Source organism: Calliopsis andreniformis, chromosome 8, assembly GCF_051401765.1.
Source record: "Calliopsis andreniformis isolate RMS-2024a chromosome 8, iyCalAndr_principal, whole genome shotgun sequence".
Classification (NCBI taxonomy): domain Eukaryota; kingdom Metazoa; phylum Arthropoda; class Insecta; order Hymenoptera; family Andrenidae; genus Calliopsis; species Calliopsis andreniformis.
The window spans coordinates 485000-508861 of NC_135069.1; the positions used below are offsets into that span (position 1 = coordinate 485000).

The 23862-nt window shown below is 48.4% G+C and overlaps 1 protein-coding gene across 2 annotated transcripts in view; it reads right to left on the reverse strand.

Annotated features, from left to right (window-relative positions):
- Fak (protein tyrosine kinase 2 Fak) overlaps positions 1 to 23862 on the reverse strand; it is a 32996-nt gene extending 9134 nt beyond the window's left edge. For both annotated transcript variants that reach the window (XM_076383486.1, XM_076383485.1), the window contains exons 1-4: positions 23595 to 23862; positions 436 to 581; positions 194 to 369; positions 6 to 137 (exon numbers count right to left, since the gene is read on the reverse strand). In XM_076383486.1, coding sequence (XP_076239601.1) covers positions 6 to 137; positions 194 to 369; positions 436 to 571 — 444 coding nt within the window. In that variant the 5' untranslated portion in view covers positions 572 to 581; positions 23595 to 23862. The remainder of the gene's footprint in view (positions 1 to 5; positions 138 to 193; positions 370 to 435; positions 582 to 23594) is intronic.

Genomic DNA, 23862 nt, shown 5'->3' on the forward strand with positions numbered 1-23862 from the left:
GATACCTGGTCATAGTAGTAATAGAATGTTACTCTGTCCTTCTCGTACAGGTCGTTCAAATTCTGAGGCAGGTATCGTATCCTCAGTTCGTACCTCCACTCGCAGTGCGGGTGTTTCTTCTCGTACTTTTCTTGTACCTGATGAAACAGACGAGTAGTTCGCGAAAAGTACTAAGCCTGAAGATTCAAAGTACCTGATACATAGTGGTATCTTGGTGCAGCCAGTAGCTCTCTCCCGAGCCAGGGTGATGCAGCCTCATAGCGTAGAGGTTTCGGTAGTACCTTGTTCCGACCGCTAATCGACTAGTCACTAAAGAAATTATACCTTTCACGTCGATCGCGTCACCGAATTTGACAAGGTTGAAACCACCTGAAATCCCGTGCGTTTATACCAAGAATATCTTTGCTGGAAAGCGCGATCTTGATGAAAATGTACCTTTAGGCAAGTGGACCTTCAAAGTCGCCTTGTCCATGGGGGTGGGCGATCCATGGGGTGGCGTGTTTCTTCCACCACCGCTCCCCTGCACACCGCCAACGCCTCCTCCGCCTCCATCTCCCACGCCAGTGCTCATCCCCTCATGGCTGGCATGGAAAAAAACGTGAAAGGTGCCAGCTTAGTCGACGACGCAGCAACGAGCGCGTCAATTATGCATTATCTCATAAAACCTCGGCTCGCGTCGGCGCTGCTCCAACTAACGTGGAAAGCTTGCCGAGAGAGGATTAATTATTCACCGAGGCCCGTAGAGGAAAGGATTTCTTCGGAAATCTTCCTTCGCTGGTGCAATTCTGTCCTCGACTAAGTATGGGGATAATACGCGAGACACGAAGAAGCTTGTGTACTCTAAACACTTTGTGTCAGAGCCAATCTCTTTCTAGAATACTCTAAATAACACGGCACGAGCAATATGAACGTCTATCGCCTCTTTATTAAGCTTCATTCCCTAATTGGCAAGGCTTTGCTTGATAAAATGCTACACGATGGTCCTTCAAAATTGTTGGAATTAACATGTAATTAATGTAATTTATTGTAAAAATGAAGAAAATATAGTTTTCCAAGAAAATTTCATGTGTCTTTGAATTTAATCATACCCTTCGGGATTCGTAGCAACCTACTACGCGTCATCAGAGAAACGCCATAGTTCGTCGAACAGCCGTTCTCATGCGCTCTCTACGGCTGATTGATCGCTTCTCGGTATTTTTAAGTATTGCAAAAGCAATCTACTCGATACATAAACATACCTATTCAATGAATTCACTGGAACGAATGGAAACTTTCCAAAATGACGCTTTTAAAAAGGAAATGTATCGTGTCTACCATCAAGTAGCGAATAGCGATCAATCTAAATACCGACGATACCAGTTCTTATCAGTCAGATTAAATCGCGCAGTAGCCTTCGCAAATCGGTGACCATCGCATTACGTTTCGAGGGCAAGCCCGTCATAATTTTGTCACGGACAGTTGGACATTGATGACGTCATATACGATGACCCAATAAAACGACTCATCCGTTTGTCGTTCACGCAATCCCTGTCTAAACCGTGCGCAGCTAATTTTGCAATGAATCCTATCGCCATGACGAAGGGATCGAAAGGCAAGGAGAGGGCACTGTTTCTACGAAAACTCTGTTTTTTCAAAAGCGAACGCAAACGAAAAAAGCAGTCAACTCTGTTCCAAAGACTATATCGGCCGGGTAGATTCATTCGAACGGCAACCACGATAGGAAATTCGCGGAGCGTGAACGGCGGAAGATCTTTTTGAAAAGGTGCACGTGTCTGCGTCCAACCACTGCCCCATTCAAACGACCCCGTTCATCCACCCCTTTGGACGCGCTCCTCTGACACATTTGCTTACTGATTCATTCTCAGTTGGGGTTGTGGATCTCACGGCAAATCGCATTCACACGGATCTCGACTAGCCTCTCAAACGAATTTCGCGCGATCTTGATCTTTTCGAAAATGGAGCCGAGATTTAGCAACTGTTTTAGAACGTCTTCGAGGCTGCGCGATGATTTCCATTTTATAAGCGACGGCAGTAATCGCGGTTCAGCGCGTCCTTCCCTTCGCTTACAAGATTTCATTTGGTGGTCATTCAATCGCAGTTGTGAATCCATTCAGATGCTACTTGGAATTAACGCGCTCAAAAATGGAAGGATCATCTCGGACTTAATGGTCCTATTTAAAATCATAAATGGTTATATTGCAGGCCCGGAAACGCTTTATTTCGTCTGTTTGTATGCGCGCCGTCGAAAGTAGCTGGAAACGGGTTCTTCCCTTTTAAGCTATTGCTTCTAAACTGTAGTAGGAGGTAAGGCACCGATAGCTACGATGGACAAAAGTTGAAATTATGTCAGGATGTTACATTTCTGATCGACTGAATTTTTGCCGACCGCGTCCCTAGAACGGCCTGCTACGTTTACTAGTTCCTGGATGAGCATATTTAACGACTTGTTACTTTTGTAAAAAGAGCGATGTCCGAAAACGTCGAGAAATTGTTCCAGCAAGCGTGTTTGCATCGTGGCTGTTAATGCAAATGTATATTACGAGCGTCGTCCGGCTAAGGAATGCCGTCGGTCAGGAACGAAGCACTTACGCCAAGAGCCACGAGCTATTCAAAAGACAAATCGATTTTGCTATTTCTGCTCGAGTTTACACTCCATGAAACCTGTGTGTGGATTTACCAGATATGAGATTTTTCGTGAGTTCAAGAGGATAGGAAAGATAGTGGGCAGTAGTTTGGGAGATTAGACGCGACGAGTCTCTTGATGGGCTAAATAGCTCCGTCGATTAAATGGGTAATTTGTCCGTATACTATTACAGTCAAGTGCTTTTTATCTTCTGAATCAGGCATCGGAATAAGAAGAATTTGCTATTAGAGTGTCTTCGCAACTCTATGTATAAATCCGTCAAATGAAAGAGCTTCTGATGCGCTAATCACAAAACGCGGACGTCGGGCAGACTTACTTGTTTATTGCAGAATGTCGAGAAGTGGCTGTAACGCCATTAAAGCGACGTGCCGCGTATAAATTACACTCGATGGCGTACGGTTCGCAATAGGAAGGACGTCGACACCCCGAGAATGAGGTAATCGTTCGCTCACGAGCACCGAGAAAAATCATTTAGCGCTGTATCTCCATGGAAGGTTGGAAAAGTGAAAGACAATACATGTAGTACTCTGCTTTCGGTCGAAAGGGCGCAAAAAGGGAGAGAGAGCATGCGTGCTCTTCGGCCCTGACCCGTCGGCGCAAGTAGAACCGCTACGCACCTGCAACTGTCGCCCACGCACTTTACCTTTCACTATTACTTTCTCTATTGCGCTTTTGCATCGTCACAAGGAATAACGAGGTTCTCGCGCGGCGCGTAACGAGCTGTCGTCGCGGGAAACGCGAGTATAAATAAATCCTCAACTGTTGATCGGTCGTACTTTTGCGGAAGCCCACCACCTAGAGGAATCTTAATTGCGTAACCAACCGAACGGAGCAAGTGGGACTCGATGACGTAAAATTCGCCTGTACAGAAAGGAGGGTCCAGTATTCTCCATGGTGGAAGGTTTACCTCGTTCGAGACACCTTGAGGAACTTCCACGTGCCGAGAGTGTCGGGGCTGTACGAGTCATTGCATCCTAGCTGCCCTAGAGAGCACAGCAACCCTCCGTTCTCCTTCCTCCATCGCTTCTCCCTCGCGTAACCTTTGTCTCGTTTCAAGAAGAAGAGCCCCTTTGGATCTTTGCCGAAAGATTGAAGATTTTGACCGCGGCAAGAAGGCCACGATATCCCATTTGCTTTGCGTTCAACCAGCTCCAACATTCTTAGAATCTCTGAAGACGCATCGAGGGAGGAAGGAATGAAGACAACGCACAGTGTTCACGGTCTGTTCACGGTCTGTTCACGGTCTGTTCACGGTATCACTAGCGCTCGTCATCGAAGCGAATAGCATTCTCAAGGGTGGAACTACGGGAAAATATTCTGTCCGATCGATGGATCGATTTACCGAAGTACGGACATGGCTCTCCTCGCTCGAGTTGTCTCATCGTTAGTCACCACCACTGTATCGGACGTTTCAATGTTTCCTCGTAACTCGACTCCCACTCGGTCAGGCTGATCGACCAGGCTGAATCGATGCTCGCGAGCGAAACGGTCGCATGGATCTCGGTTTACGAAATTGGATCACATCTTGCCGGAAGACGGATTCCGCGATGCTCCTCACTTCAATTGTATCCTCGATTCGACAGACGTGAAAGAGGAACTGGCATAGCACGGTTTTAATTTCGCGCCGCTACCTCGATATCTCCTCCTCTCGTTGCCTTTCACGAATTTTTCGTCGGCCGCGACATTGGCGTTTCAATCTGAAAGCGAGACGTCGAAAATGAAATGCGAGAAAACGCACCAGCTCCTCTCGTTATTGACTAGCCTTATCAACGATACGAGACGTTCCAGTTCGCTTGCTCGTCGAGCAGAAACTGATCGACGAATCGAATGGCGAACCCTGTCGTTCTCACCTCTCCACTCTCTTTGCCTTTGGTATCCTAGACGCGTGGGACGACGGTGAAAAATCGCGTGGCTATCGTAATTCCTGCGGCGCAAATGAAAGAGGCGATCGGGTTTTTCAGGTCGCGCGGACAGACTGCTTGGAGACGCTGATCACGAGATATTTCTTTTGCCGAGCACTCGAACCGCCCCGCCGCTGGAATTGGCAACCGGCTTGTTGCTCAACCTCGACGAAAGAAATCGAGCTGAAGTCTGAAATTCCACCTCACAGATTGGAATACGCGATGACGAATAGTTTGATATCGAGACCCAACAAGACAGGAAGATATAGACGTGTTTTCTAAGCGAATCAACTTTCTTTTATAACGAATCGATTCGTGTACGGTCGGACGACGCGTGAGAACACCGCCTTCGGATGCAATTATAGTGTCTGGGACAGGAAGAAAACGCGGAAGCCGACGCGCCCGACGCGCCCGACGCGCCAGAGTTTACAGCAAATATAAAGTCTCGTCGACAATACCGGTGGAAAATACAAGTCCGACAAGTCTCGCGAGATCTAGCAACCGCGTGAAAGGTTGTCTACGACGGGTACCTAATGGCATTTAGACGAAGGATAGAATGTTAACAATAGACGGAGCATGGAATACATCATCCGCGATACATTCCAGTCTCTAATAAAAGTCAACTTTACGATCATCTAAATTTTACGAACTTCCACACGAGCCTCCAATTTCAAAGCTGTCTGCGTCGAAACAGTCTAAGATCCTCCGCGAAAACGTGGCCTACCGTCTAAGCGAAGAAAATCTACCAGCTGTGTCTCGATTGTAAGTATGATGCGCAAAATGGAAGCGCAAATTCTTCCCTAATTCTCGGCCTGAGGATTTATGAAGTAATCAGACGAAGAAAATAGCGAATCGTGTAGCCAATTTTGTCGCGAGTTCGTTCCCGTTCCGAAGAACGCAATCTCTACGACGACAGGCGTACGTTAAATAACGGGAATCCGCATGGGACAGAGGCAATTAATTTAAGGTTGATCGGAGGCCATCTGATGCAAGCTGGCTCCTCTTGGTACGAGTCGTAAAACCGAAGGTCGTCGTTCTCTACCGCGAAGACTGTTCTAAAATTGTAAGATCCTGGTAGGCGAAAGACACGAACGATGGTGGTCTCCCTAACTTATGAAATTACAATTCTCGAGACTTGCTTTAGTATCGAGACTAATTTTCGAATGTCTCGTCAATGCCCCGTTCTTTGCCCAGCGAAATAGCATTTCCAAAACTATCTTTCAATTAACAAGTATCCTTTAACGAAACTCATTGTCGTTGCGCTCGATTCCCTTATGAATATCGAGTGCACTCAATGGCAAAGGATCCAGGATGGTTTTAATTTTCCTTCCTTGACAGAATTCTAACGAGTACAGGGAGTAAAAGGATCGCTTTGTCAGAGTAATCGGTGTTTAAGTAGTTTTCGTGGGTGAAACGTGGAAAAGGGGGCGTAGGAAAGCATCTGAGAGAAGCGTGGCAAGCGTGCTATTCGCAAACGGTACCGCAGACGTCTTCTGGAACTTCTTGGCCACGATCTGACCGAAACTTTTCTCATTTGCCACGCGCCTTCTTGGTACAGTCATTCACCACGAAGAGAGCAATTTCCTCTACGACGCTTTTTACGCGGAGACCCTGTGGTACAAGAGAAAAAATAACGAATGTCATGGTTTGCCAATGTTCGAAAAAAATATAAAGATGCATCACCATCCAATAAGGCTGTGACATCGATAATTCGAAGTGCTTATCGTGGAACGCAACAAAGAGATAACACGATTCGATGGTCCTTTTGTCGTGACGTTGTACGGAGGATGTAGGGATAATCTGAGCCCCGATAAACTCGAAAATTAGATACTCTAACGAGGCGATGCTTCCCATTCACGCCAATTAGCTACGGCTACCGAGTCCGCGTTCGATCATGGCAATTTCGCCATGGTAACCCAGTTGGCATCGATGTAACAACCGCGGAAAGAAGCTGTTTCCGCGTGAAACCGCCTTACTTCTCTTTCTCCCTCTCCCTCCTCATTCTCCCTCGTGGCGTTCCTCTATTCACGAATTCGAAAGGACTTTCAAAGGCTTTATGCAAGCAAATTGCCATTGGTTGCTCTTCAAACGAGCCAACCCCTTTGTTTAAACGCCTGTTCCGCGGCTCTGAGGATTCTAACAGCTGGATCCCGGCGCGGCGCGGCGTTCCTTAGCAGAGAGACAAGCTCGAACCCTGCGGGGCAAACGTTTCAAAAGCTCTCGACTCGCGCGTTATTACGGTGATTCGATTCCATTCGATTCCATTCGATTCCATTCGATTCGATGCCTGGGGAAATACGATTTTACATCCCTCCTCTATGTTTGCGCGATTTTGTCCGTCTCGTGAAGAACGAGCTAAACGATCCGCCAGGTGCTTTCGTGGTATACTTACTCGGTGGTTTCGAGGTACTGGAAGACCCGGTAGACGGGACGTCGATACATGAAGAGATGGTCCTCGACACGCTCCACCATCATCCTAAACCCGCTTCATTCGAAACGGTGGGTCACTGAGCATCACCCACCACTAGTCGCGGTTTTCATCAGCGCACAATATGCAACACTTTAAACCCGTACGCTCGAAAATACGGTTCGCGAATAAATCGAGCTTCGAAAGTCCTCTCACTGCCGATTCACTCTACCGATCCCATCAACTTTAACCGACGTCTCAAAGAAACCGTACTTTCAGGCAGAGTGTTTCCTTCCGCTGACTGTATGCTCCTAGATTTACAGCCCCGTGCTGCACCAGTCTGCAGGATTCAATAGGATCTCGGTGCTTCTTCGTTCAGCAACGATGTTTCTTCCCTTTCTGGTGCATTTGCTGCATCGCCACTTCCGAATCGATACGTTGCCGGAAAATACGCAGTAGACAGGTGCACCGGTAGACTCGGACCTGTTTTCGCGTCGAAAGGTTTTAAGTCTTTTAACTACCTAGCAGTCTTTGGTTCGTCAATCGATTCCTCTGGTTGGTCGACGAATCTGCAGAACAGATATCGCTTGAAAACAATTATCCTTCCCATGGATAATTATTTCCAGAACTTCTGCTCTCTCCAGAGAACAGAAAAACTTAAGGTCGATGAATTTTTCATGGCTCAGACTCTAACGGAGATTAACTGGCTTTTCAGCTCCTATCGCAACTTATGAATATTTTTCCAAGTCTGAAATCCGGAAACCTCGAACAATAATAGTTGCGGGAATTGTAATGTTCGTTATCGACAAGTGTGGCGGGAAGACGCGGCATCTTATCAGCGGACAATTTCTTCTCGCGCGTCGGAAGCCCGTGACGGCCGGTTCCCAAGTAACTTCCACTGATAAGAATCTCGCGTGCAGTTGTCTATACGTATGTCCAGACCTAACCTATCCCAAACGGCAGGGGCACCGCCTAAGCCTGGGCTGCAGTCCCTGCAGGGCCGACCACCGCAACGTTAACGTGGCCATCAACCCCTATGCATCGCATAAACTCCCTCACACGAAACGTAAACACGAAATACTTCCGACAAAGTGTTAGATGTCAGTTCTAATAAATGTTCAGGTCTTTATTTCAATGACATACAATCGCTGTAATGGAAGTTTTTGGCAGAAAAATTGTTGCCGTCGATCTCTAGAGTCCGTAGATAATATAGGGAAGGGTGGGAAGAAAAAAGTTTGAAAAAATAGTCTCCTAGAGCGAGAGTAGTTTGCGTAAAGATGCTAGTAGGATAAATATAATTCGCCGAAAGGGCCTGTCTGACTCTCGGTAAAGTATGCAACCTATTTCAAGATGGACACCACCCAGGTCTATCCGCAGTCGCCGCAGAGCCGGCTACCGCCGCAATGTTATTCCCGTTGGTGTGGTAATTAGTCGCCGAGCCGTGCAAACAGTCGACGATGCGTATACTTTCTATCTAAGAAAAAGGTGTTTGCATAACTTGCAAAAAGAAGCAATTAAAACCCGATAAAACCGATAACCGTTTACAGATATTTGTGGCTTTGATTTCTAATTTCCAGATAAAAGCAAGTAGCACAAAGTTGCGAGATATCGAAAAACTGACTTCTTCCTTAGCGGCAGCTTGAAATCGACCAGGGCACACGCAAAATGAAACACAGGGTGTCAAGAATCTCATGAAAACTATGTATTAATCAGGAAAATATATACGATTAAATTATAATCGTAATGCAAAGTGTCCTCCAGAGGAGGTCGTGAGATCCGCTCGATTTTGCGAAACGCAGCCGTCGTGTCACTGACCGAATCAAGGTCGTGCAACCTTGACACGGCGCTTCGAAATCTTCCTCCTCTCCTCCCACTAGACTAGTTCATACTTCACCTTCGACTACATCCTCTCGCACACGGTTCGCTATTACCTCCCCCAACTTTCAGCGCCTCGAGTGGAAACTATCTAGCATCTCTCAGACTCTAGAATTTGATGAAAGCATGTACTCTGTTCGACGAGGTGTTCCAGCCACGTTTTGCTCTTCTGCTGCCACTGGGCTCACATTCGCGCACTATAATCTACCGTTAGAAAACAGGGGGTTCAAGAGCGTTAGCACGACACCGAATAAGCACAGGTTGAAGCGCACTCAGGGGACCCGTGGCGTGGCGTGCCGTGGCGTGGCGTGGCGTGGCGGCGACGCAGGTCGAAGGGCAAGGACCCGTTTGGATGCAAAGTCCGTGAAAACTCCGCGAGATTCGGCTGACCTTGGCTGGGGTCCGCGAGGGCGGCGCAGGACACCGGCGTGGCAGAGGGTGGCTCGAGCGGAATCGAGGATCGAAAACGAGCGCCTAGCAACAGCGTGTCGCGAGAACGACGCGCGTTCGTCGTCTCCTCGGTTGCGTCAGGTATACGTTTTGCCGGTTCAAGGGGAGCAGGCGCTTTGCTGGGTGCGGCAGCCTGCGCCGCGACGCCCGGCGTCCATCCCCCTCGCCCTCGCCCCTCTCTACCTTCGTCCCTGTCTGTCGGTCTCCCTCGGTTCGTCGGCCGCCTACCCTCGATCCTGACGCGACTCCGCAACCCCCGACACTCGCGCGGCTCCACACATACACAAGGCCGCGCGTGCCCGCGCGTTAACGTCCGATCGCGCGAGCTCTCCTGCGAGAACGCAGCACACGACCATTTCTGTATCCATAGTATTTAGCCGCGGCAGGCTTTTTGCTGCCCCGACCTACCAGGTTCAGGGGGCGCGTTTTTCTGTCCTGGTGGGGGTTGCACTGTCGCGGGGATTGGTTTGACTATGCAGGAAACTGACGGAAAATTGCATCGCTGAGAAAATCGAAAAACTGAATTTAATGATTCGATTACGACCTCGTGACGATATTAGCTCGGGTCCAGAAGGCTGTGTTTTAGAACAATCGTAACATTCGTAACTCTCCTTCCTGTCGTCTCTCACAATCAGTCCTAACAAGTTAATTCAACCATCTATTTTCACGAATGACGCGACAACGTGAAACTGCGCCGTATCGAGTGGCTCACAGACCCAGCTTCGGCCCTGATAGCTGAACAACCCTCGAGAGTTGCTCAGCGGAGTAGCCGCAGCCCCCGTTCGAGCCTATGCGTCGCACATATAACTCCCCCTTGCATCCTGCTTGCATCCTGCTTGCATCCTGCCACCACAAATGGAATATTGGTTGCAACCTATGCACACGTTGCGACGTGGTCAAAGATTTCGAAGCCTTTTGAAAATTTCAAGTAGGCTCCGAGCACACATATTGATTCTATCGAAAATCATTGAAGACAAAAAAGACCCAACTTGTAATGTTTCGAGTGAGATAAAAAAATTAGGGAGGACATGGAGAAACCGCAAATCTGGTGGCGTATCCTCTCCTATACGATCCCAATTCGATTTGTCTCATCGATCTTGGAGTTATCCTTAGAGAAACAGGAAGAACAGAAACGCATTTAAGATGCAATACGCTCGACGGGGAGAAGAGAGGAAGTACGATTAATACCTTTGGCTTTCTTTCTTCCTCTTTTGTTTCACCCGCACGGCCAGTCGATTTCCTGGAAATTGAAGTTTTCTCTGCTTCGGTGACGGCGAAGCGGCGAACAACAGACGACAGAAAGAATTCGTAGGTTTCGATACCGTAGCCGGTATCCCAGAATTCCTGGCACGTACGTAATCTTGACGCGCCTGCATCCTGTACGACAACTTCGATTCGGAATAATACCACGAAGAAAAATGACGTAGGGGAGGTACACGCCTAGGAATTTCCCTTTGCCCCTTGCCTTGGCGTTTCTCGACTAAGAGGACAATTTTCTCGTGCGAGAAAAAAGGAGAAACTTGCAAGCTTCCTACGGTGAGATAATATTTGAATTTCAGCAAAACGATCGAGCAGGACTCCCTGCAAGAGGCTGGCACTCGAGGAGCGCGCATTATCAGCACCCTTCAAAGTTCGACCCTCGTTTCACCGTTAGATACCCCCGTTGATACGTGCTCCGGCAAAAAGAGAGATTCTCTCGCTGCTCAAGTGTATACGTATATATCCCTGATGCAAATTAGCAACCGGCAAGGGGGCACATTTTTTTCCACTCTCTCCGCCGACCCCTCGCCATGCCTCCCTCCGCCTGTCCATGTCCATTCGTTTCCTTCTCTTTGGATTGGACTCGTGAGAAGGTTGAATTATCGATCCGTGGCTGGTTGGAGGCTTCGTCGCTGACAGCTGCCGCGAGCGTTGACGAGAGGAAAGAATTCGCGTTTAAAACGAAGCCGAAAGAGTGGCAGATGCTATTGCCTCGAAGAAGAAGAAATTTCTTCGTCTCATCCTTTTGGGAGATGAGGTCGATCCAACGAGAATCCTCAAATCGATTCTCGAAGCTTGACAAAGTAGACGAATCTACAGAAATCCTGGGATTCTCAAGACTTTCTAGCAAAGAGTCTTTTTTGCGAAAAAATTCTGAAAAATGAAACGTTTCGAAATGGCTATTGCAGCTTCTTCTGCGTCATCGAAAAGGCCCTATGCAACATCTGCCGCACAGTAAAGTTCCTCTTCAGTGCATTTTTCCACGGGAGGGTTTCCTTGGGTAATTACACGAGTGGTTGCACGAAACGGCCTTGAACTTCGAACTAGCGAGCACAGAGACTGCGAACGCAACCATTAGTTGCAGCGGCGGGACGTATTCGCGAGCGCATACACGCTATCCGGTCTACGCTCGACAATCACCAGCGATTCTTCCTTCTGCGACCACTCGTTCCCTCGCCAGTCTAGTTATCGCGCGCGTCTTTCCTGTCGGTCTGGTCGTTTTATTATTACTTCGGAAGCAGATTAGAGCCGCTTGGACGACAGCCGCTTGAAATATATGACGACACGAGTAAGAATCAGCCTCCTATCGCCTAGGCATCGAGGCGAATCCTCGACGCGCCCTTCGACAAGGATGCACCTGCATCGATGCGCGCTCCTCGACAATGTTTGCATCTCAAACATCGCGGAACATCTAGCGATGATTTATCCTCGGGGGCAGGGGGTCGGAGGAAGAACGAGGAGGAAAGGAGGGGTAGATATTGCGCGCAGCAATCGCGAGAGTTTACGCAATGGGGACGATACGTCGTGCCTTGGGAAAATCCACGCGCACCGCGAGCATTCACTGTAAATTGGTAATTGGCAAACGAGTTCCCGTGCTCGGCAGGCTCGAATCGCGCCTACGGTTCATTAATTTCTTTCGCGGAGCGATACCAGTCAATTTTACGAGATCGCCAAGCCCGTAATTTTGTCGCGGTGAGCGATAACGCGATGCCATTTCGAGAATTTACGAGCGATCACCGTGGAGCCGCGAGAAAGGATGAAACGAGTGGCTTCGAATCGGCGCGGCGATGACGGTGAGAGAAGGGAGGTTCTGTTCCGTCGTCGAGCGCACACGCCTCGATAGCACAGATGATAATGATGATTCGCTACTGTATCGCGTAAGAGCAGAAGCAAGCGGCCCGTTGTTCCCCGCTCTTCCCCCGTTGCGCTCGCCGCGAAGAATAAAGCGAACCGGAGCGTAAATAAAACGAATCGATAGATCGCCGCGTAACCATCCACGGACAAAAGTATCTCCAAGTTCATCGAACTAGCTGCGTTACGCAGCTCGACGATACAGACCGCAACAATGGACAACGCGTTCGTTCGGGACGTTTCGTTGAATTGAAAATGCGCGATGCGCAATGCGCGATGCACGGCACCGGGTGCACGCACGAGTACTTTGACGCGCGCGAGTGCACGTCCGCACGCACGCTTTTCATGCGTCACGTGCCACCGTGACGGTCTGTTTGCCCGCTTCCTCACCGAATTCAACACAGGACGAGACGTCGAGTTCCTCGCTCTGCCATTGATTCAATCGACTTGGAACCGACTTCCAATCTTCTTAAATGCGATAGCTAATGGAAAAGTTCTGCTGAAAGTTCGATTGCCTCGTGAAATGACCGGTTTCTTCCAAAGTTTTCCTCAAATGCATACGCAGGAAATACCGACTCTCTGAAACGAAGTAACGCAGATCTAGAAACATGCTTTGATGGATAAACTTAAGAAATATCGGAACCAGCACCGTTATAAATATGCTCGATCGATGTCCGATCGTTCCAGCGCCCATAAACGACACGTTGGATGCCGTATCGCGGTGCTTCCGGTCAGGCATACATACTGCCACGGCGAAGGTGCATAGGCGGTGGTTTTGAAAAAGGTGTACGTGCCATCTCGCAGCTGTGCCCTCATAATTATGCGCTGAGCATATTCGGCGAGTGACGACGGTGGTCTAACATGGCGTACGAGCATCGTATCCTACTCCCTTTCCTTTTTCGATCCACCTATTGACAGGCGAATCGAGGATCGAAGCACTGGAGAGCGCGCAGCTCAAGTTTCTCTACGATCTACGATAGAACTTTATGATAGGCCGAGTAGAATAAGAAAAAGAGCAGAGTAGAGACAAGAACTCGGTCGACCTTAATCTTAAAGAAAGGGTGGCGTAGCGATTGCGGAACGAAAGGAAAGCTGAGGGCAATGGCGCTGCAGCCGCAGCCGTAGATGCATATTGCGAGCATAAAACGATTTCACGTGATTCGCGGTGATTTCTCTCGAGGCTGTTGGCTCAGTCGCGCGATTCACACAGGGGGCTGGCTTCTTTTTCCTACGAATTTAGCCGACTCCAGCCCTCCCTCTAGCTAGTCGCGAACTTAGTCAGAATTCTGCGCTTCGTCGCTCCGACCGAGGGGGAACAAAGGAGTTCTCGCCGGCGTTTTTTCGTCGGTTCGTTAATCGGCCGTGGTTCTCGCGGTTCTCGCGGTTCTCGCGGTTCTCGCGTTTCGCGCGGCGAATTCGCTGGAAGTGATGCCAACGATGCCGTTATACGTTCGTTCCCAGTCGTTCCATTCTGCTACAGATTTAGGAGGCAGAGAAAAGGGAGCAGAAAAACGCCAACAAGAAGCGTGGTTGGTCCTACGCGTCGCCACAATCAATGGCGCATAGTGGAAAACTCCCTGCTCTACCTGGCTAGCCCGATAAAGCAACAATCGTTTAGAAAATGGGCACGTCATTCGCATTGTCTGAACGATCAATGCATATTGTATGTACGTATGCGAGAGACAATCGTTTTACCTACCACAGCGTTGCGCTTCGCCTAATATTAGTATGCGAAGTGCTGGTCGTTTACCATTTCACACCTCGCTTGTAAATGAAATTTCCCAAACGGAGGGATTGCATTGAAAATGAACCTAAAGCCAGAAGAATCGCGATTGCAAGTTGCGTAGATACGTAAGCTTCCTCGTTTTCCAGCGCGAGCGTGCATCGATATCCGTGGCGCTTATAATTGGGCTCGCACGGACGCGAGCAAGCGAGCAGGCGAGCAGGCGAGCGGACGACTCGTCGACGCGTGAACACACGCGTGGACGCTGCACAGCGCGTGGATATGTATATCTCGACGACGTAGGATACGCAGAAGCCACTCTACTACAGAGACAAGAAGCTCGTGTATATAAATAGCTAGTTAGGGTCGATGGACAGGCTAAAGAGGCGAACGCGAATCGTGAGAGCGAGGATTCATTCACCTGCACCGATGATGATCAGCGGATCGATGATACCCGCGATCTATATTACCTCGTTTCCGTCGAATTCCACCTGATCCGCGATTCCTGCTCAAACAACGGGATATATTGACAACAAGCGTTCGTTTTACATCTGTTTCGTGGAATAAATCCAGCAGTCGATCGAGCATAGTGCCACACGCGTACTGGAGTGAAGCGTACGATCCGTGAAGAGGTGAATCGACTCGATTAAAAGTCAAAAATACATGAGCAAGCTGGCGTTACCCTCTCATCTGCCAGTTTACTGCCGCGGAGAATATTTTCGCCCAGACGTCTCCCTACCTGGAATGCGCGGTGAATCATCTTTCGGGCACAAGGATGGTTCAAACTTTAATCAGCTCGAACACCGTGTCGAGAGGAACGCGTGCTCGCTGCTAAGGATTAGAAAGGCTCAGATCGATAACTGTATCTTCAAGATCAACTTGAGCGAACAGAAATTTAGAACGATGCGAGGAGAATGGGAAGAAAGGCAGACATTCGACCGAGTCGCGTTTCGTTCGAATTTCGAATCGATCGAGTGTACGCCTCGAATTCCCGTTAGACGCGTAGGGCTCTCGATCGTCCCCCAACCACGCAAACTTTCGTGGCTTCAAGTTCCCATGGATTTCGTGGGTGTGCCAAGGAAGAAAGAGCACCACGGTCGACTGTCCACGAACTCTGAGTGTTTCTCGATTGTTTCAGCGGGTGTCAAGGAAGAGGAAAAGCGGAGCCAGTCGAAGAACACGCGTCGACAAGGCTTTTCAATAGCTAGCACTGTAACAACGTCGACGTGGATGCATTGTGCTCGGGTGAAACGCGGGTGAAACGCGGGTGAAACGCGGGTGAAACGCGGGTGAAACGCGGGTGAATAGTCAGCCGCGCGGCGAAAGTTTACCGCAACGATAAGGCGACGAGGAACTGGCGTTTATCGAAAATCGGACAACAGGCAGTGGGTCAGGAAAAAGGAGGGTTGCTTTTACGAGGGCAACGCCTCGGAAATCGAGTGCTCCGCTATCGGGAAAACGACAACACCCCGATCTAGATGACAGCATTTTTCTATCGAACGCGCGGGAGTGTCACTGTTCTCGGTTCTAACGAAGCCGTGACATCTTCGCTGTATTATCTACTTCACGTTGAATTAACGCCACTCGGTATGGGCTCTGGTGGCAGCGAAGTGGATATAAAGAGATGGTAAAAATACGACGATTATTTTCGGAGCGACTCGTCCTAGCCGGTTTTTCGAATCACGACGAGCAGAGGAAGTCTCATCGACTTCGCGCAGTTCGCGCAGTTCGCGCAGTTCGCGCAGTTCGCGCAGTTCGCGCTATTCATTTTCAATGCTGTCTTCCCGCCACACTGCTCACGCGATTCTATTGTCTAGACTGCTCGGAATCCAGACGAACCTAAACGAGCTTTGCTCCAATTGTGCTTCTGCCTGAGCGGTTCGATACCTTCAGAATTACCGCGTAAGGATTCCTGCAATCGATCGAGTATAATTTCGAGGAAAGAGCTGAAAGCGAGCACCGACGGTATCGTTTACCTTCGTCGATTCTTTGGCTCGCGAATCGCGCACTAACACCGCACCACTATCGCGTATCCACCACTGTCTTATCGTTTCTTACAGGGAAACGTTCCGCGTAATCGACGCGGCACGTTCCAACGATGCGAAATCGCCGGACTCGATCCACGTCTGTCACTCGACAATCGCGCGATATCGCGAGCACAGGGGGTTGAGTCGCACGAAGAAGAGGACGAGAGCGAGAACGCGAGCGAGAACGCGAGGAAAAGACGACTGAAGAGGGTGCGGGCTCGTTTCTTTCGCCTCCTCGATGTAACCAGCCTTGCGGCAAACCAGCGACTGTCTCTTCTCTATGAGGAAGCTACCGTGTTTCTTGCACACGCACTTCTCTCTCCCTCGCTCTCCCTCGCTCTCCCTCGCTCTCCCTCGCTCTCCCTCGCTCTCCCCCCGCCCCGCAGACCAGTTAACATCGTTTCTCTCACGCTCGCATTACTCTCTCCACGCTTCTTCCTCTTCTCTCCCCCCTCTCCGAGAAGTCTCCCCTTTTCCACTCCACTCCCCTCCCTCCCAGTCGTTCACCTTTTTACCTTACAACTGCTTCATTATTTAGCGGTCGATTCTCGAATATCGGAAGGGTTACGCGTTCTGCGTCGCGCAACGACTGGCGACCTTCCGACAGGTGTGTCGCCTTGCGACTGCAAGCGCACCACGTGCTGCGAGGCTAAGCCAAACACCGATTAGGAAACCTCGGAGCAACCGTTGCGCTCTGAAGACGCACGTGTCGAGATAATCGAGTATTGAAGACACTTTAGAAGGGCAATCTGAGAGACAATAGTTGAAAGAAGGAGCAATTTCAGGGCAATGGACCGAATGGATTGGAAGAGAAAGAATAAAAGCGAATGGTGCTTCGAGCCCTGCCACAAAACCCTCCTCTTCTAACCTTCCCTTTCCCCTGCAAGTCGATTAATATTGATCGCGAGTGCCACAAGAACGAGGAAGACAAATATTTGACGTTTGCCCCTGGCGAGAACCAGGCCGAGTTCGATTAAAATTCACAGATAAATTTCAGTGGGAAGCGGAAGGATTATACCGCAACGGAATGGATCGCCATCCGGCTGCAGCTGGAGTGCAGCGCAGAGCACACCCTTGCCTGAGTCGTGGGATCCCATTTTTCCACGGCCCAAGCTCGAAAAAACAGGAACACCGAGTTAGATATAAACGGAAGAGGGTCCACGGTTGAGAAGTTTGAACGACACGAGACTCCATTGTCATGCGAAACCAGAAGGGGGATTTTTTTTATGAGCGCTGGACCAACGTCGAGCAGTCACGTCTGCCTCACCCCTTGTTCCACACGCATTAAAATCACCTACACATTCCACCATTTTTTTATCGCTCGTCCTGTTCAGATATGATGGATAGCTGGGTGAAAATTGTTCACACTTTTTACGGTCCCTTAAATATCCAAGTTCGATACACCCGCATCGTCGATCAGGAATCAAATAATGAATTATTTTTAACAGGAATGACAAGCTCTCTAGTTCAAGAAGGAAAAAAGAACGAGTCGAAAGCGCTGTCTATAATTCTCAGCAATGCGAAAATAAACAGTTGGTAGCGCGTTGAACGTAGGTTCTCTGTAATCAAAGTGCAACGATGAGAAAAGTGGATCTACAACGTAAAAAGAGCGAAAAGAGGCAGACTCCAAGAAAATAGGAGACTATCGATCGTGACAAGCGTAGAATTTCAATTCTCGCGAGTTCATTACGAAAAAAGGCATAGAGAAATTCTCGACAATAAAATCCAAGAAACTTGGATACATGAATCAGAATTTTTTTCGCGCTAATTCCTTATCAGAATCGATGCGACCGCGCAATCTCTAATGGAATTTCATAAATCCATCGAGGTGGAAGCAGTGTTCGTCGGGAACGGGTCCAAAAAATTAGCGCTAGTTCGTTGGTTTGCTCTGCTTTTTTCTCTGCCGCTATGAAGCCAAAGAGAAAGGAAGAAGGCAGGAGAATCTAAGAGGAGGCGCGAGGGCCACACGCGTGCGCCCAGTCGATGGCGAAGAGACAAAAGGGCCAGGAAAAAGAAAAGCAGCGTGACACCGTGTCTCGGTTTTCTTCTTTTACCGCCTCGGCCGACTTCTCCCCTGCCGGTGCTCGCCTCGTCCCCATGGAAAGTCGATGTCGCGCCGCGCCACGCCGCGCCACGCCGCGCCACGCCGCGTGTCGACACAGCTGCGGGACTCGCGACAACGTTACAGACTCGGCTGTGATCAGCAATGGAAATGACGCTCGTTAACGCTCTATTTTGCTCGACGGTAGCCGACGATTAATATTTATGCGCACCTTTCTATCCCGGTGATCGCGAGAACGATCAAAGATACTACGTTTCAACTTCTATTTAGTTTAATCGAGTCACTCTAATGGAGATTCTGTATAGCTTCCCAATTTTTAGAAAGTCTGCTGCAAATTGTTCGAGCCCTAAGGAATCTAGCACCTTAACAGATCTCCTACGAAAGCTACAAGATGTCAAAGTCCTAATTAATACTCGAAGTTTGCAACTAGATCGTAGCGCGAAGGTGTCTACGAATTCGCAATCCGAACTGCATCGATGCAGTCACGTTCGTATCATAAACCCGATTCACGTCGGCGTCCTTAACGCGCGGCACGGTGCCCCTAAACGAGAAGAGAAGACGAATCAATTGAAATTCATTAAAGTCGAACCTTAAACCGTGATCTCGCAGTCTAAGCCGAGGAGCGGGCCCGTTACTTTATCGTGATTCCGATCGGCTATTAGCCGGTCGAGAATTCTTAATTCCCGAACAATGCCAAGGCTTTTTTCCTCCCAAGGGTCCCACAATAGTGTTCGCGGTTGAGTCACCGCGTATAAACCACCACCCACGATAGGACACGTGTAACGGTGACAACACAGAAGTAGGAGAAGAAGAAGAAGCCGAAGGAGGAGGAGGAGGAGGAGGAGGAGGAGGAGGAGGAGGAGGAGGAGGAGGAGGAGGAGGAGGAGGAGGAGGGGGAGGAGGAGAAGGAGGAGGAGGAGAGGATAGCAGCGCGGCGCGAGCACTTTATGCCAATTTGCGAGTCCGACGTACTGAAAAGGATGTTCCTGATAATGTGGAAAACGTTGAACTCCGCGGGATAAGGTCAAGAGAGTTCGTCGTTCCTCTGCTGGTCTCACAATGGCTAATAGTACGCGACTCCCGCAACGTCGGCCCAGAAGAAAACCCTCTGCGAGGCAGACATCCGTTCCAGGAGAAAAGTTTGCTAATGAAAGTACCGTAATTGCTCGGGAACTGGATTCACGGATCAGTGAGACGGCTCGCGATTCTAACGTTCAATTCCCAGCCTCTGTAAAATTGTTTGCGGTCGAGCTAGAGTTCCTGCGGTTCCGATCTCGAGAAGTTTAACCGTCTCCGAGCCGCTCCTTTATCCTGCGTTTGGCAATCAGAAACTGTGCAATCTGCTAATTGCCAAATAATACCGTATCGCTGAACAACTGTTCCAAGGTCTTAGAATGCAGCTCATTACATAAAAGAAAATTGGAAAATAACTGTGGTAGAGTAATCGGATAGAGTCGATTAGTATATCAGTAGGTAGACCGTGAAGATTAACGTAACGCTGATTAACTAGACTGCTAATTAATCGCTCGTCCATCCTGCGAACTTCTGCCGGAATAGAGAAACGCGAATCCTTGTAGTTCTATCGAGAAGCCGGAGTTAATTACCGTGGTAAAATTACTGATATCATCTCAGTGATCCGGTTAAAACACACCGTCGACTGCTGCCGCGGCAAATTATTTCTCCAACGGAAGCTCGAAGAGCACCTCGAGGTTGCCGTTCCACGCGCTTTCAACCATTTCAGACTCGCACTCTCGCGTATATAACGTAGAACGCGTATATAACGATTCTTCCTCTTGCTACCAATTACACTTCGCCGCGAGAACCCTTCAGTTATAACTTCAAATTCATTTGCGAAGTAAACCCGAAGTACTTCGCGAAAGTAAACCCCACGAATATTCGCGATTTTCTCATTTTATCCTAACTCTACGAACAATTAAGAAAACGACAGGTGTAAAACGACCGCCAGGCGTAACAGTAAGGTCGTAATTAACAACGAAAATTTATCATATCGGAAGGCTACAAAAGATCACGGAATTTAAGACGACCAACTGGCTTATCTTGTTCCACAGTAGAAGTAAAGGACTAGCGGATAAGATAAGAACGTATCGCGAAGGATAAACAGTGGGCTACGACAATGGTAGCCGTGCAGCGCGAAGCTTCCGGTTTCGGGCCACGAAAATAAAGCGTCCCGGTGCACTTCTGCGCGACGTCAAGATAACACCCTGTGCCCCTGAACGAGTCCTTATCGTCATCCCGAATCAGTCGAAAAGAAGTAGAGAAAAAGGAAAGCGAAAGAGGCTTTTGAAATGAAAGTTTTACAGATTAAGCTGCTGTTAAACGGGCTACACTGCGTACTCGGACGATCAAATCGATCGATCAGGGGTCGTGGAAAGTCGCGTGACCGGAAGCGCGAGAGAACCACCCAGCACGGTCCGCGTAGGCGGGGTCCCGTGTTTCCAGTTTCTACGAGACTCGTCCAGTAATTCTCTCACAGATAAGGGAAACGTGAAGTATATTAAAGTCGCGCGAAAGGCAAAAGTCTTTCTCTATCGTCGTAATTTCTATTCTCCTGATCGGATATCAATAGTCATGCCTTGAATATCTTCACGATCCAAATGCCAATTTACTATTCTTGTTAAAGGTCTGTTCTAGAAGAAATAGAAAGAAAAATTCCCATTTTCGAGTACAGACACTTCAATTCGACGAGAGAGGGACCAGGGAGAGCGCTACAAGTTTCCAGAGCATGCGCCATTAACTGACCGAAAATGTACACGAGGAAGAGATCGATGGTGGATATCGCGCAAGAAAAATTCGCTGAACGCGCAACCTTCCACGTGGCATTTTTCACGCTCCGATGAAAATCGTATTCAACGAAACGCCTGAAACGTAGCCACTATTTTTGTGTTTCCTTCAAGCGATCAAACGATGAATCTCATCGCGACACAATGCCTCTTATCTTTATTCCGAACCGTCCAAGTGTTCACAGGGTTGGCGCGTATCGGTGCGTTTGTGCAAGTAGAATGAGACTTGCCAGCGTGACACGCAAGACCCAGCACCCTTTTAATTCCACATTACGCTTGCCGAAAGAAAAAAGAAACTCGAGATCCGGTCCCAGCTCGACTCCCTCGACTCCCTCGACTCCCTCGACTTAAGGCCCAAGGTCGGAGCGTGTGACAGTCATTAAAACACAATAGATCATTTCGAGCCAGCCGAGGTGTATAATTAAATTCGATAGAAGCGAGCGCGGGAATTCGTAATCGACTTTCATCTTGAAATTCAACCGAAAGAAATCCCCCTCGGAACTTGTTAGAACTTCAATTTTCGATACTTTGTGGGGAGACTTAACATGATTCGGTTTCATCGCGTGCTCGTGTAATCTCGCGTAATTGCATCATTACGCGTACATCGTTCCTGCTTGCTGGAACTGATCGAATTCTTGGTTCGACGGTGTTACATGATCGACTATCGATGCGCAACGGGAGACGGAAGGCATTCTCTATTCTAGGAACTGGGACGGAGCAAGGCTTTGTTCCAACTTCCAATAGAACAATTATTGCGATGCTTAAAAATCGACGATTTACACAATACACTGATTGAAATATATTTGAGGCGCAGATTCTGCAATACACCTGTCCCCATCGTTTCGATTTGATAGAACAAGCGAAAATACTGAATGTAAAAATACAAAAACTTAATAACTTTCTGCATTTTTATTCAAAGAACAAACACCCATGTCCCATTCTGTATAACTAGCCTGTATAATCCGCGGAAAACAATCTCGCCAGCGTCCTCGAGCGAGTAATCATTAGTATCAGGCCGCTTCGTGCGCTAATTACTTAATCCTCTCGCGACGAACACGATGCATGTAATGTGGGTCGATCCAGCGCAGATTTCGCAGCGATAATCCGCGGTAGGAAAACTCGAGCGAACCTCTGACAATATATCTGGCCAGACGGCGACGGTAACCGACAATTGCGAGAGCAATTCACGGGTCAACTCGCTAGGAAACCCATTTAATAGGGAAGAATGAGACAAGGTGGCAGCTGCGATTGGGCCTGCCCACTTTGCGCGAACGGCTTCAGCAGAACCGAGACATTTTTTATTCGCGCGTGTCTTCGAGACAAATTGTCTCTCACTGATGACGGAGAACGCAATTTCAATTGCATAACGCTGAACGTAAACCGGACGAGCAGGCTCAATGCGAGTATACTGGGTAAAATGTTTCAAATGAAACGTTTGCGAAGAGCATCCTTTCCTTTCCTCTTTGCAGAAAAATAATACGATTGTTTGGGAATTTTTTAAGCACGTAAAGAACCCGAAATTTTGAACTGTGGCTAAAGATACTAGAAAAGCTGGAAACACGCGTGAATCCGCGTGAATCCGCGTGAATCCGCGCGAACACGCTTCCCATGGCGTGCGAGCAACCCCACCGATCGATAAATTTAATTACGCTCGCCGGAGACGTTCTTACCCGAGCTCTGGAATCCTGGAATGGTCGAAACGACTCTGCCAACCATGCAAAAATGTCGCTGGTCACGTCATTAACGTGAGAGATAATGATAAGATAACAAAACATGTACAGAATAAAGACGAGAAGTCTTGATCCAACATGTGCAGCGAACCACCTATTTCGCGTAATTTCCAAACACTCATTTTTGCTCGACAGCTGAAGTGGTAGATGATAAAAAAAAGATATGTAAGTGGCAAGGAAAGAATGCAACGCGACCACGAATTCGTTGTCTTTTAACAACCTGTAACCCGGTTATCGTTGACGTTTCCAGCGTCGCGTCCTTTTCGTTCATGAATCGATACAATTCCATCGAACTCCTTTCATTTATAATCTATATTCTACATAATACGCCCAATAATGTCTAAGAAATAAATTTGTAAAAGTAGAGCAGAAACAGTACGGATAAAGTTTGGCAATGGAATCTGATACGAAAATGACATTATTGTCGTAATTTCGATTTCGGTTATTTTTTGAAGATATGGCGGCAACACCTTGAGTGCAATCGAAAATTATCAAATGAAAAAGAAATCGGAAACGAACGTAAAATGAAATTTTGAGGCTAGATAGAAGCCGAATACGACCTGCGTATACAGCGTTTAGCGGGAGGATAGGAAGAAGGAAGCCCTTCCTTTCTCGTAACGATTATCTAAGGCATCCTGTGTGTTATACGACGACAGCATTTTATGTAATACGACTCGTATAATCGCGATCCTGTTTCACCGGCGTGACCGACACACAGGGAGGCTCAAAGATGGCCTCTTCTGTCGTGTTCGTTTATCAAAATTTCCTAAGCGTGATTTGAAAAAGGTCAAGCTCGTTTTTTATCGCGTTCTAGTAGACCGCTCTGCTGGAAGACAGAAGAAAGAAGGATCGTGGGTACTTACGATAACGACGAGGGCCGTAATATTCCAGTTATCCGCTTCGATGTACTCCTGTATCAACGACAAATCCACTACCTGCTCTCAAACTTTCGAGATTGAAGCACACGTTTCACTGGCCAGATCTACTGCACACTTCTTCTTCCTTCGAGCACAAACAAACGATTGAACAGGCTACAGTTCGATAACAACGAGAGCACCGTGTCAACCCGACGATCGCGTAAACAATAGCTAAAACACCCGGGTCATCCGCAAATTCGATCGGTCGCGATCA